This window comes from Argiope bruennichi, chromosome 8, assembly GCF_947563725.1.
Source record: "Argiope bruennichi chromosome 8, qqArgBrue1.1, whole genome shotgun sequence".
Taxonomy (NCBI): domain Eukaryota; kingdom Metazoa; phylum Arthropoda; class Arachnida; order Araneae; family Araneidae; genus Argiope; species Argiope bruennichi.
Window position 1 is genome coordinate 22,234,754 of NC_079158.1, and position 15,207 is coordinate 22,249,960.

General features: G+C 26.2%; 1 protein-coding gene across 9 annotated transcripts in view; it reads left to right on the forward strand.

Moving 5' to 3' along the window:
• Window positions 1–15,207, forward strand: part of LOC129980494 (natural resistance-associated macrophage protein 2-like) — a 96,234-nt gene that overhangs the window by 63,954 nt on the left and 17,073 nt on the right. For 8 of the 9 annotated variants that reach the window (XM_056090822.1, XM_056090818.1, XM_056090821.1 and 5 more), the window contains exons 2-11: window positions 4,140–4,198; window positions 6,084–6,202; window positions 7,136–7,485; window positions 8,378–8,516; window positions 10,802–10,957; window positions 12,250–12,408; window positions 13,337–13,384; window positions 13,506–13,544; window positions 13,758–13,877; window positions 14,930–15,153. In XM_056090822.1, the coding sequence (XP_055946797.1) occupies window positions 4,156–4,198; window positions 6,084–6,202; window positions 7,136–7,485; window positions 8,378–8,516; window positions 10,802–10,957; window positions 12,250–12,408; window positions 13,337–13,384; window positions 13,506–13,544; window positions 13,758–13,877; window positions 14,930–15,153 (1,397 nt within the window). In that variant the 5' untranslated portion in view covers window positions 4,140–4,155. Of the gene's footprint in view, window positions 1–3,376; window positions 3,594–4,139; window positions 4,199–6,083; window positions 6,203–7,135; window positions 7,486–8,377; window positions 8,517–10,801; window positions 10,958–12,249; window positions 12,409–13,336; window positions 13,385–13,505; window positions 13,545–13,757; window positions 13,878–14,929; window positions 15,154–15,207 lie in introns of those variants that run through there. The other variant, XM_056090820.1, reaches the window with a different exon arrangement.

The window sequence follows — 15,207 nt, forward strand, 5'->3', positions numbered from 1 at the left end:
AAAGGGGGGGGGGCTCGAAATTTGCATTGCCAGAGGATTCCTAAAGTAATCAACCGAGTCTCAAGCTAAATGCAATGCCGCCTAAAGAATATTTATTCATCATCTAAGCATCATCTTAAAATGAGTAAAAAACAAACACACCCTTCATTCATATAAGCCCGATTATTTTTTTCTTTGTTTCGCAATAGATCTTTATATCAAGTTTCTTTTTCACCTGACATTCTGACACTTCACTAGCTTCTTCGACGACCAGATGCCTGTCCACAATATATGATAGCTTCATTTCACTCATTTACTAAATGAAGCTATTATGAATGTCAAATGATGAATTGTACCTTATTTCACAAAATAAGAATACTGTTTTAAATTATACCTGCAAGATAAATATAGAACATACAGATCGGTTCTCTATGCACACAAAATTGCGGAATAAACTGGCGAATCAGTAGGTTGTTGAAGCAGGGGATTGTATCAAGGTTTTATTTTGAATCTCCAAAAAACGGGGAAATGTATCTAATGATCCCTTGACGATCCCCTAATGAAGAACATCCTTTGATGATGTATCTAATTGTTACGAGATTTCAAATGAACCGATATTATACTTTCTAGCCAATTTGACAAGCCAATAAAAATTGGTAAAATCTGCACAGTAACTGGGACTGGAGGATTCTGTCATGCTTTTTTTCCATACAGAATGTATACACTTTTTAATCAGCGATAGTGTTTGGACAATATCAAAATATTCCAAAACTTTCGATATCTGACAAGATATTTAGATTTGTATTATTTTATAAGTTATGGAATACAGTGTTTGGAAAAATTGATCCTTTTCTAATATATGTTTAAAGTTTCTATTTTACATATTTTATTCATTTTTTTTTCTCAAGTCTGAATATAGAAAATGAAGACCCATAAAACTATCATGTCAGAAATTCGAATGATTAATAAAGCTGCCAAAAAGATTTTATTCGCCAACTCTTTCCCATGAGTTAAAATGGATTGAATCAATATTAACACCAATACTGGCGATTAATATATTTTAATCATAATTATGGTAAAGAATAGGTAATTAATTAACTAATTAAGTACCTGTTAAACGTGTTAATTACTGGAATGGAACCATCTTACGTTTACGTGATTATCTGAATGAAAGACAACGTACTTCTGGATATGAGATGACATGAGCAAACATACCTGTCCTCATACCCTGATGTCGGACGAAAACTGACACTATTCTGGAATTAAAATGGATCAATAAATTTTTGCAAAACGTCTAAATATTTGAAATAATATTTAAGGTTATTGTATTGAAAGGAGAAAAAAGAGAAAAACACATTTCAATTGTCGTAAACTACTGGCATCAAATGTCCCTTTTGTTTTGTTAATTTTTCTCTTATAAACAATATTCGCTTGAAAGGTAGCTATCTTATTTAATGTATAATTCAACTTTCTTTGGGCATTTATTTCTATAGACCTTTTTTTCCTTATATTTTTAAAGTTACCTAATTTGATAAAGCTTTTATAAAACTTAAAAAACATTCTCTTGTAATTTATTTCATGATAAACAGGAAAAATTTTATAGAAAATACCAGAAGAAAGCCATCCATATTAGCAATAGATATTGAATGATATTAGCAAGATATTGTATGATGATATATGTTGCCCGATATTTTGAATGCCATATAATAAGATATCGTTAATAGTAATGTTATGCATTTTGCACTCATTTTTATGCCCTTATTTTTTAGACAGTTTGATAATTTGCGACTAAAAATACATTTCTGCACCTAATAAAAATAATAGATGGCAGCCCTAGTCTTTTGTGCTTTTGCATATGAAATAATATAAGTTTCACGAACTAAAATTAATTAAATGCGCTTGCGAAACAGTAAATTTATGAATAGAATTGTATTTTGTGTAATTGTTTTCTATTTAAGAGGAAAAAAATTCCTAAGGAGATAGGAAGAAACTGTAGTCCCTGAAATAGTTAACGGTAACAATTTATCCCTATCAATAAAATGAATATAATATTGTCGTAAGAAATCGTTAGATATTCAAAATATTGAACTATATTTTGAAGAAATCATACTATATCTTGTGCTTATACGGATTTAAGAATGAGCAGAGGCTTGATACCAAAAGTAGGATCGCACGGCCTAAGTGTCTCAGAGCTGATCCACTGGCCACAGAGCATCTCCCGCATGTCACGTTCAGAGGCTCAAAATGTACATGGGTTTGGTGCATATTAGGGATGACGAATATTTACACAAACGGTTATTACGTAACCAATATCAAAAAGTCACAAATACCGGTGATCAATACTTTTCAAAGAGGGGTGTGATTCAAATCCTTCATACGATCTTACTGGTGATATTTCGATTACAGGTTTTGGATCACGATAGAAAGTAACAATCGATACGATATCACTGAAATTTACTGGAGCGGCGACTTCACTGAAAAGTGCGAAGTCGCCGCTCCACTTCATGAGAGTAACCTTGACTTTCCCATATTCGCATTTAATGATGCACTATTCCATACAAATCCTTTTTAATTGTTTGTGACTTGACTTTGCATAAATTCCGTTTACTGCTGGCGCCATCTATTGGTAGAATATAGAACTAAAGTAAACAATTTAAAGAAATGACATATATTTAATTCAAATTTTTCAGAAAATGGTTTACTCCAATAAAGAAATTAAATAAATAGTTTTGAAAAAAAAATCAAATTTAAGAAGTCAGCTGAAATAGATAAATGAATTCAATCACACGTTACTTAAATTAGTAAATTAAGTATTAATTAAATTAATAAATTTTATATTTAATATTAAGTAAAAATTTTTAATTAATAATATGATTGAAATAACAGATATTTAGAACAAATATTTAAAAATAACAATAGCAAAATTATTTGTTATTCAAAAAATCGTGGATTATGCATCTCTAGTGCATATTAAATCTGTAGAATACATTTGTTTTCCTATTGGGTAATGGAAAATATGAAATTATAAAGCAATATAATTTCAAATATAAATTAGATATAAATTATCAAATTTAAATTATTGAATAAAAAAAGCGATTTTTTGATGATGTGTAGTTTATCTTCAATTTTTTTAAACTCACTTTTTTAAAAAGAAATAAATTGAATCAGTCAATTTGCATGTTTAAATTCATTTAGTTGATATCAATAGTTTGTAATTCACAGTGAATAATTTTTTACGGAAGTACTGAATCTAAAAATTATTATTTATTTATAATTCCTTAACGTATAGAACAGTTATACAGAAAAATAACAACAGCAACATTGTTGCGAATCATTGATGAAAGTTAAAGTTGCGTCACCAGCTCAACTCGCCTCGTGACCGCGATGACAACAGCGTGAGCTGAGAGGAGTAGAGCAAACGTGTGTGAGTGTGTGGACTGTGCTGTCTGCTGCGAATTCTGTGCTCCTTTTAAAATTTCCTTGTATCATGTGTGTCGTGGAGTTGACAGTTCTCAGCAGCTGATAATGGATATCCATAACTCACACACAGAAATAAACCACTTTCTCGTTTGAATCTCAGTTGTTAAATTGTACTGTTGTCGTTCCATTTTCAGGTGAGATAGAATGCATAATTTATGTCTTTCTAGGCTGTTAATGTGTAATATTATTAATTTCTAGATCCTACTGAAATCTATTGGGTACTGTATGCATTATTTTCCATATGACAGATATTTTTATTGGTTGAACAACTTTTGTTTTTCCCCTTCAAAATCTTATTAAGTTTACTTGATTGTTATCTAATTGCCGTATGTAATATGAAACTCTTAGCAACATATTGTCACATATATATATTTTTCATAATGTATGTATATCTGCAGATCGTAACCAAAAATATATTCTAGTTGAGAATTGACATCTTATTTTTATTTCAAATATTATACGCATCAATTCATTTGAAAGCATGAAAATAGTGTTTTGCTTTAAATTCCTACTTATAAAATATCATTAATCGAAATAATATCTAAAAATGGGTTAATTATTAGCAAATATTTGTAGCCTTTTAAGTTTCTAATGATCTTGCATTTAAATTGTTTAACAAATGTGAATCTTTACAAATCTGTTGATTTTATTTACATGGAATCCTTGTTTTCTTTAAACAGCACACCTTTACTCGGAATGGATAACCCAGACCCTCCTTCACCTGCTACAAAAAGATCTGGTAAAATTTTTAATGTATTTTTGTTGTTGATCATTTTTTAAAAAGTAACATGAACTTTTATTAATATTTTGAAATTGTCCTCTTTTAGATGTCTGATTTTCATTATGTTCTTTGTTTTAATTGTGTCATCATTAAAAATGTCTCTATAAATAAAAAATATATGTAATAAAGTTAGATTCAAGAATAAAACACTGCTAACAAATAGTTAGGAAACTAACTTTTCCATTCATCAGATACTATTAAATTTTATATTGCATTCAACACCGTAAGTATCTTACAATGACTGTCATCATAGTTGCTAAGAATCTCAATTTGTCAGTCAAATCTGTGTTCTTGATCTTGCAATAAGGTTTCTAAAATGAAATAAAATTTAAAAATAACTTTAATGAAAAATATTTGCAAATGTTCAAACATAAATATCATAATTTGATAGTTGAATAAATAGGCCATGTTAAATATTGCATATTGCTTGACTGCTATGTTTGTCAGTTTTCTATTTACATGTTTTCTAATTGCAAAATGAAAATGAAAATCTTTTATCTATCATTTTGGAGTGTATTAATTTCAAATAAATTAAGATTATAAAAAATTAAAAGTATGACGACATGGCTAATTAAATTATTATAGTTTTCATGTATACAAACATATACCATACACACATAAGTTATAAAGTAAGCTAAATGTGCTATTTATTTTTGAAACAAATTGTTTTATCAAATTGAATCAATGGTAGTATTGTTAGAGTTGCTATTCTTTATACATAATTTTAACAAGAAGTTTTGTTTGATAATGAAATATTTAATATATTTAGATTATGATTATTGTTTTTAGTTAAACAGACTTCAAGAATAATTTTACTGAAATAGGTTTTCTGTATGTTCATTTTTGTTCTGTTGTGTCTTGATTTTATTATTCATCAGACTGAAAATAGATATGATTTGAGCATTAGCATTCACTTAATCTTTTATTTTATTTTTGTTTGTCAGCTCAACATTTTGACATTTGTAATATATACAGTCATTTATATTTTCAGTTGTTTGTTTAAAACTAATTAGTTTAAATTTAGTAGTTAGTTTAGTAGGTTTGTTTTAAAACTAATTAGCTTTTGATTTAATTGCTACTGTATTGTAAAGTCAGATTAATATGTCAGCTTTTAAGGTTTAAAGCTTAAATCAAATAATTAGGATGAAAAGATATTCAACATAAATTTAGAAGCTATGATTAAAAGAACAGATACAACATGTTTTACAGTTATGCAAGTTATTACGATAGCAATTTTTAAAAATCACTTTGTTGCAAAAAGGATTTTAATATTGCTTTTTTTTTTTGTTTAGTGAATTGAGAAAATAAATGATATTTTTTAATTTTAGTATTCAAAAATTTGAATGCAGTCATAGAATTATTGAGTTTTTAATTTGTTAAAGATTTCAATAAATTAATAATTAAAAATGTTCAAATTTTTGTAATATCAATACTAGTATAATTAATACGAACATAGTATTATATTCAAATGCTTCTAAAAGAAAGGAAATTGGTTAGCATCGAAATTTTATAGTATCAATAATTTAAAATTGCTTGAATGTCTGTTTATTTAAAAATTTGTATGATTAATGTATACTTAGTTAAATCCAGCAAATTTAAAACTTTCCTGTTTTTGAAAACAAATAATTTCACTTGCATTTCCATATTTTCAAAGATCATTTAGTAAGTTTTTCTTTTAATTTTTTTAAAATGAACAATTGAACATATTTGTATCTTTATGACTTTATGTTAATTTTTTTCAACTTCAAAAAGATTTCTATTGTCTATAATCTTTTCCCATTTATTATTATTATTATTATAATTATTTTTTAAATTTCTAATCTAAAACTTGGCTTTGTTACAGATAAATTTTCTGCTGGTGATACCTCGCTAAATGGATTAAATGAAAAAACAAATTTAAGGAAAAATAAGGAATTAGATACGTATTTTCAAGAAAGAATTACTATACCAGAGACTGAAAATGTAAGTAGTATGCTTTTTTAAATACATTTATCATTTCTGATTAGTTCAGAGGCATGTTTTATTGATATTAAAAGTTCAAAAACATAATTAAAAAAAAAGTTTTGTTGACTATATTAATGTTATTATACGCTATTCCATTTGAAATAATAGCTGAAAGCTGTATGTTCGTAAATTGATTATAAAAAAAGCTCGGAATCATTCACTATTCTGTTTACTATAAAAGCTTAGGATTGTATAGTGTCTTATTGATTCCAAAGGCAGAGGATTATTTACTATCATATCAACTATAAAATTCAGAAATATGCATTGTTATAATGACAAGTCTACTATCATATGTTATTCAGCGATGAAAGAAAAAGCTAGAAACTATCTTTTTTGTAGATGAGTAATCTCATTTTTTTTTGAGATATTGAAGCCGCTACTATTAAAATATTATATTAATATATTTTATGGAATCTTTTTAGATGTTAGTGATATTTACTTCATCTATTATAAGATAAACTGCATAAAACCAATAGTTAAATAAATTAAAATTTCAAATATATATATATATATATGCATGCATTTGTTTGTATATATAGTTTGTATAAAAATTCCTATTCTTGTAAACAAATAAATTGATTATTTCAAAAATGTCACTAGAACAGTCTTTCAATTATGATATCCCATGATATGTTGATTGATTTGAATAAATCTTTATATATATTTGTAATAATCTGAAATAAATTTGTATTGGAAAGACTTGCTGTAAGTATAAACATGGATATCTTGAATATCTACTTGTCTTAATATTATTTACATTTGCATAAAAACACAGAATTTATTCTTCTAGTAAATCAGCTTTGCAAATGATTTTAGTATTTAATAACTAATCTTTTTAAATTAATTTAGTAAACTAATCTTTTTTTTTTTTTTTTTTCCCCTTCTCTGCAGTATAAATTTAGCTTCAGAAAACTATGGGCTTTCACTGGTCCTGGATTTTTAATGAGCATAGCTTATTTAGATCCAGGTAATATTGAATCTGATTTGCAATCAGGAGCAACAGCTAGTTATCATCTTTTATGGGTGCTCATGTGGGCTACTGTTCTTGGACTTTTAATGCAGCGGCTAGCAGCTCGTCTTGGAGTTGTCACTGGTTTACATTTAGCAGAAGTGTGCGAAAGGAGGTTTCCACCAGTGCCTCGATATCTGCTGTGGATTATGGTTGAAATTGCCATTGTGGGATCTGATATGCAGGAAGTTATTGGGACAGCTATAGCTTTTTATCTTCTTTCCTTTAGGAAGTAAGCTGTTTAAATTCTTATGTCGAAAATCTTGTGTTTGATTATGTGTGTAACATTCTAATTAATTGCATAAAGAAAATAAAACTTAAAATTAGACTAGTTTAAAATTTAAACAAAGCCTTTTTAAAAAAAAAAGAAAAGAAAATGAAATAGTCTGTGCTCTTCAAACAATCGCATATCTACATGTTCAATTTTGTTTACTTTTTTCTTATTTGTAATATAAATATTTATTATTATTTGCTTTTATGCTGGTACTATTACTGTACTAATAAAAGATTAGGATTTCACCTTTCCATTAAAGTAATCTCTATTTTAATCACATAGCTGATATTTTTACGCATCTGACATATTTTGTCACTTAATGTGCACATAACAATTTCTTAACAAGTGAAAACAAAAACTCCATGGATAATTCACGGAGGCTGTGTTTATCATTTAATTACCTTAGTAGGAGGGACTAGCCCTTCCTTATTTCTTCCTTCAAAATTCTTGTTGTAAGAATTTTCACTTTGCATTCAGCTTGTTATTCAACCATTTCAACTATCCAAAATGTAAGGAACTTTGCTAAACAAGAAAATCATTAGAAAACCTAATTAGCAAACTTTATATAAATTTTTACCTGATGCAATGATATAATTGATCTAGCTGTTGGTTATAAAATATTATTCATAATCTTTCTTGTAAGTGATTTTCTAATTTCTTTTTATTCTTGAATTTACCTGTAATTATTTATCCTACAAGAAGAAAAGTAAAAATTTCTGTTGAGGTTGATTTCTGAAATAAAGGACTTATTTTACTTATTTTATTAATTGATATTATGATAATTCTTATTCTATATTAATTTTTTGAATTATTTTGTGTATAGAAATATATTTTTTTCTTTTTTCAATAGAATACCTCTTTATGCGGGAGTCTTGATTACAATTGCTGATACCTTTACTTTTTTGCTTCTTGATAAATATGGATTAAGAAAATTGGAAGCATTTTTTGGTTTCTTAATCGCTGTTATGGCTGCAACATTTGGTTATGAAGTATGATTTCTTTTTTGTTTTTAAAAAATGAATAATTTTATTTTGTAATTATTGTTTTTACTTTATTATACAATTAATTGCTATGCTAAAAAGTCATACATGATTTTTTTATGGTTAACTATTTTTAACCAATGCTTTTCATATTGATATTTGACTAATATTAGAGGAAAGCAGTAATGTAAATATTTGTTTAATATGCAGCTTATAGATTGGAGGGGAAATGCATTTTAATGCAAGTAATTTTCTCCTGTGTTTAATGAGTAGCATAAATCTGTTTTCTTTTGTATGCCCTAATCAATGTATAAAAGTAATGTCTTTTGCTTATTATTAGTAATTATGTTGAAAACTATTATTCACCAATTTGCATTTCAATAACTTCTTGTTGCTTAAATAAGGATTATTTTAAATATGTTTTTTGTTATGAGTGCAAGATCAATCACTTATACATTTAATCTGATATTAAAACATGCATAGTTATAAATAATCTATTTTCTATTGTTTTAATGGATCATTTATATACTATAAAAATTAAAATATTTCATATTTGCCTTTATTGTTTTTAAAATGTTTTAGATTCATTGAACATTTTTTGGAGTTAGATGAAATATTCATTGAGAACTTCTTATTTCACTAATTACATTTCCTGTCCTTTGTGAAATTTTTTTCCCTCTTAGAAATATGACCATTGCTGCATTAAATATTCAGTGATGTGACTGTCTTTCATATTAGTTAATGACTTTCATTAGTCCTTTTGGTAACTGTTTGATTGCTATATTCAACCAGTTTCTTTTTTTAGATTGTTATTAATATTATTCTGAAATTTTCTATTTAATTATTTTAATTTACATAGTGAAACATTTTTTAATTTGTACTTGATATTTTTATTTCTATACTGGTATGAACAAACATTTGAAATGTGCCTTATTGCGCAGTACCATTAATTATTCTTTTCTCCTAATTGTCCATTTTGTAAAATTTTAAGAATATCAAAATATTGAAACGATGCTACAGAAACTCTACTATCAGTAACATTAATGGTCTACTTATAATGACCTAAGGATGATTAAATGCCTTTTAAGACAGTATAGATAATATATGTGCATTCTGTTTCATTTATTGTGAGACAAGATACACAGAAATAAACTGAAAAAAAGTGAAATGACCTTTAAAAGAAATGCTGAATAATATCATTCAAACATGGGGCAATTGAAATATCATAATTCTCCTTTCATTTCATATAAAAGTTTGCTTAATGAAACCATTAGATGCCAATAGATTCTGATTAAAAGCGCATTTCCTGCATAGTAACTTGGACTAATTTATATCATTTGATGAAGAACAAGGAGAGAGGTTCTACCAGGGTATCAAAGTAATGAAATAAATATATCAAAGTTGGACTGCACATATCAAAATCATTAACAACTAAATGATAAAACCTCCAATGTAAAATTTCCATATCACATGAAAGATAATTGCATGTGCAATTTGATTGCTGTAGATATTATTGAAAATGAATTTTTGATTTACTTAAAAAATTAAAGCCTGTTTTAGAACAATGTAAAATTTGGAATCAGTTTCTCGAAATTAAAATGAAATAACTGGAATATTGTTGGCACTAAAACCAGTATTAAGTAGCTATATCAGTTATGTTACAAATATCAGTTTTGCATAAAAAGCTAATTTTAATGTAACAAGTCTATTATTGATGCAAAAATTTGTTTCCTTTTTACTAAACTTGATTTTATGTAAAAAAAAAAAAAAAAAAAATATTAACACTTTTTCTATTAGATGAGTTCATAATATGTTCTTGAGTTGGTGCTTTTAGTTATATGGTGTGTCTGTTTATTCTTTCGGCTATCCTATTATTATTAAGAATTTTTCTTCTTCTCCCTTTATTAAAGCTAATTTTAATATATTTTATTGGAAGGCTCCATTTAAAATTCCAGAATTTTCATGATGTGTTTCTTGTACTTAGTCATAACATAATTCCAAACCTTTAACAGAATAGCTTTAGACATAGAAATTTGTCAACAAACTGTCATATTAGTGGGTTAATCTTTATTATTTTATGGTATACAAGGAGCCAAAGTTTGATGGCTTTTTATTAAAATTCTTTCATAAGCAAAAAGCAGATGTTTTGTATAAATACAAACTAAAAATGCTGAAAAAAATATAAAACTTTGAATTCAACTGAAAGAAATTGTATATATTAAAATATAAAATATTAAAATGATTGTGCAACTAATTGTAATAAAAATATATCTTCAGAATCTTTCTTATTTCAGTATTTTTCTGCTCTTCCTCCTCAAGATCAAGTTATTGAAGGATTGGTTGTGCCTTGGTGTTCACATTGCGATTCTCAAGCTCTTACTCAAGCTGTTGGAATTGTTGGAGCTGTTATTATGCCACATAATTTATACCTTCATTCTGCTCTTGTGAAGGTTAGTATTATATATAGTTTTTATAAATACAAGATTTAATATTAATTTTAGCCAAAAAAAAACAACATTTCAGTTGAATTATATTAGTTTTATGTAATCATTTAATGAGAATTTTAAAAATTAGGAATTAGATTTTCATTGTTTTCAAAAAAACTATTTAAAGTTCATGATATATACTGCCTTACGAAAAAACTTTATTGATAGTACTGTCATACAATTTGTTATTAGAATATTAATCTGACTGTTCATTCTTAAATCTTGTGCTCCAAGAACTGATATTTTAATTTAAGGAATGTTTTTGTTGTTCTTTATTGCATATTTAAGTTTTAATGATTCTAAATGTTTATTAACAGTTATGAAATATTCTTTAAATGTATAAGTGTTTAATCCTACATAGACACTTTTTTTTTCGTTTGGTCGAGTTTAAAACTAATAAATTCATTGCATAATACAATTCTTTGGATCTTGGTGACAATAAACAGGTTGAACATAATTAAAGTAGTGATATTTAAGATAATTATAAAGAAATGACCGGGCCAAGTACAGCTTGTTGTATTTAGATAATACAATATTTATTAAGGGATAATTTTTTTTATCTACCAGAGGGAAAAAGTGAGCTGCAAGCTGAATTTGACAATAAAATTGACTTAAGTGTTATATAAACAAGAAAATTTATAAAAATTTTGAATTATTTTATTTTAATTTTGATATTTAACTGAATTTTTATACTTGTACAACTCACTTGTTGACTTTTTAATTCTGAACTTTTTTTACAACTTTGCTTCTTTTATTTCATAATTTATAAAATATGTTATTTGAACAAATCTTAAGATGATTATTCTGCAAATGTCTCTAATGACTGTAGTAAGTATTTCTATCATACTCTGATGTAAGTGTTGTGTGGTTCTTTTAACTTGTCTAAATTGTCTACATTTACAGAATAATCAAGCGATTATTATTGACCCCATCCTTCCCTTTGTAATGAATATGTGCTTCTCAGTTATAGTCCACTAATAGTTATCCAACATTAATGACATTTAAAAGATCATCTGTTTTTGCATGTTGTAAATGAATTTAATTTGTAATGTAGGTTATTTTTATAGGCTCCAAACATTGTTTAAACATCAATGTTTAAATGTTTGATGTGATACATAAAATCATATGAAACATTTAAATCATTATTATTGTAAATTTTTATAAAATATATTTCCAAAAAATCTGATACTTAAAGTGAAAATTTTGTGTAGTATTTTTTTTTTTAATATTTACATTAATTAAATTTTCTCTTTTAGTCAAGAGAAGTTGATCGAACAAATAAAAACAAAGTGAAAGAAGCAAATTTTTATTTTTTTATTGAGTCTGGTATTGCACTTCTCGTATCTCTCATCATAAATATCTTTGTTGTTGCTGTGTTTGCAAAGGGACTGTTTGGAAAAACCAATGCATATGTAGTGAGTATTGTATATATCAAATGTTATCTGTATGTTTCTCATTTAAAAAAAAATATCATTTGTGGATTTTTGTTATTGAATGGGGGGGGGGATGATTTCATAAAGTAGTCTACAATGTGCTTGACTGTATATTAAATGAGTTGTGTATATAAATGTTTTCAGATTAATGTAGTAAATATTTAAGAAGCTAGCTTGAATATTCAATATTTATAGATTCTTTTAAAGCTCTGTGAAGTTGTTTTTTTTTTTTTTTCTCACAAAAACTAATTTTAAAATACAATTTGCTCTTCAAAAGAACTTTTAAAGAACTTGAAAGAGAAATTAATTGAAGAAGAAGAATTAGAATATTATAAATTTCAAACTTTCTTTATTCTTTTCTGGACATCTCCCTTATTTTTTTATATATAGTCTTGCAAATATTTAGAATATAGGATAGGTAACAAAGAGATTCCAATCAAAGAGATTTAAATGTAATTATTATATGAAGAGATGCTGAATCTGAAGAATTAAAGAATGCTTTTGATAAAATAAGACCTGAAAATTGAATTTCATATTTTCTGGAAAAATGAATCACATTGTGATTATAATAAAGATGAAAAGTGTATTGATTCTTTGAATGATTGTTTTCTCTCCTATGAAGCTTACAAAATTCCTCATATTCAAAATATCCTTCCATTTTATTCAAGTAAATCAAAAAAAATATTGAATTCAAATATAAATGAATAAATTCCGTTTTTTTTTGTTACTAAAATTTAAAATTAGTTTTTAAGACAACAAATGTAATTTTAAGTTTGGTAATACCAAATGGTGTTATCTTTACTCTTTGAAATTTTCTTTTCTAAGGATGCATTCATATATAAACATGCAATTCTGAATTTTATAAAATGTGTCGTGTATGAGATGGTTGATGTAATTTTTTTTCTTTCAGTATGACCTATGCATATCAAAAAACAGTTCTTACTCAGATGTATTCCCAGTAAGTTAATTTGTGTTCTTTGAAAATGAGTTTCGTGAACTTGATATTATTTATTTTTTTCTTTTAAGTAATTATGCAACAATATTAACATTGATTTTTATTTCACTTTCTCTTCCTTTAGAATGACAACACAACTCTTCAAGTTGATATCTTTAGAGCTGTAAGTTTAATGCTTTTTATTATAAAAGTTTTCCTATAATTCAGATTTAAAATTTGATATGCATGTTTTAAAAACTCTCTGTGAAATGAAATTTTTAGTTTTTTTTTTTAATTCAGTGTATTAATACTTTTGATACATAATCTATAAAATCATTTCCATTTGAACAATTAGAAATTAAAAAAAAAAAAAAAAAAAAAAAACTGTTTTTTTCAGGGTGTATTTTTAGGCTGTGAATATGGCAACATTCCTCTGTATATTTGGGCCATAGGTATCCTTGCGGCTGGTCAGAGTTCTACAATGACTGGTACTTATTCTGGCCAGTTTGTAATGGAGGTATGTGTGTTTATTGATATTTTTTACTGTTATTTGATTATTGATTTCTTTTATTGTATATTTAAGTTAAAGCAAATATATATTTTGGTCTTGAAATTTAGTGATTTATTTTGTATGACATATCCTCTTAAAAAATTACACTACTTATATCGGCTTTACAAATTTTAAAAAAGAAAAAGAGGGGGGAACAGAAAAAAATTGAATCTTTCTCAATTATTTACAAAATTGAGAGATCATGTATGAAGCAGATGTGTGATCTCATGTTCATAAGAGATGTAAAGGAGAGAGAACAGTTGCACCATACTTATTTGTTATTGATTTCAAAAATTTCATTTTTTAAAAACAAAAACTCACTAGTTAATTCATCTAATTCTTTATTTTCTGGTTCTGCATATTAATTGTGTAGATCAAGTGTTCTCTTTCAACTTGCAACAATAGAAGAAAATTACTTGATTAAATATTTGGCAGAACATTGTAAATGGGTTTGAATTCCAGTGAACCATGAAATGTGTTGAATATTATACCAGAAATATTTTTAAAAAAAATTCCTGCATGATAACTAAATTAGTATTATTAAAATAACTTTTGAAATTTTAAAAATGTCTGAAAATTATTTTTGTTGCAATAATATTTTGAGAAGTTATAGGAAAATGCTGAAATTTCTCTTAATTTTTAATTAGAATTTTAATTAAGACTTTCTCATTTTCAAAAGTTTGTTTGTTGTAAATTTTGTTACTGTTTTGATGATCTATCCTTTAGAGCAGTAACAAAAGACATATTTGCATATTCTTTATTATTAGTATAGATAAAAGAAATCTGTTTTTGTTTTATCTAAAACGGTTCCTGGTGGCAAGACATGAATGTCTGGGCTGTCTGGGATGTCTCATATAAAACGAAGCATATATTTGGAATTTTAAATTCTTTTTTTATAGACATCAGTTTGAAAGCTTTCAAAAAATATTTATTTAATCTTAGGATAAAATTTAATCTTTTTCTAAATATATAAAGTATCTATAAAATTTTTTTAATTAAAAAAATGTTTCAATTTCTAGGGATTCCTGAATCTCAAATGGTCTCGATGGAAGCGGGTGTTGCTGACTCGTTGCATTGCTATTGCACCTACCCTCTTCATTACAATCTACAGTGACATTAAGAATCTTACTCAAATGAATGATTACCTGAATGCTCTTATGTCATTGCAATTACCATTTGCTCTCTTTCCTACATTAATATTCACTTCATCAAAAGGTGTGATGGGAGACTTCCAGAATGGAATGTGAGTAGTTTTTAATTAAAAAAAATATTTGAAAACATGAAAAGTAATAAATAT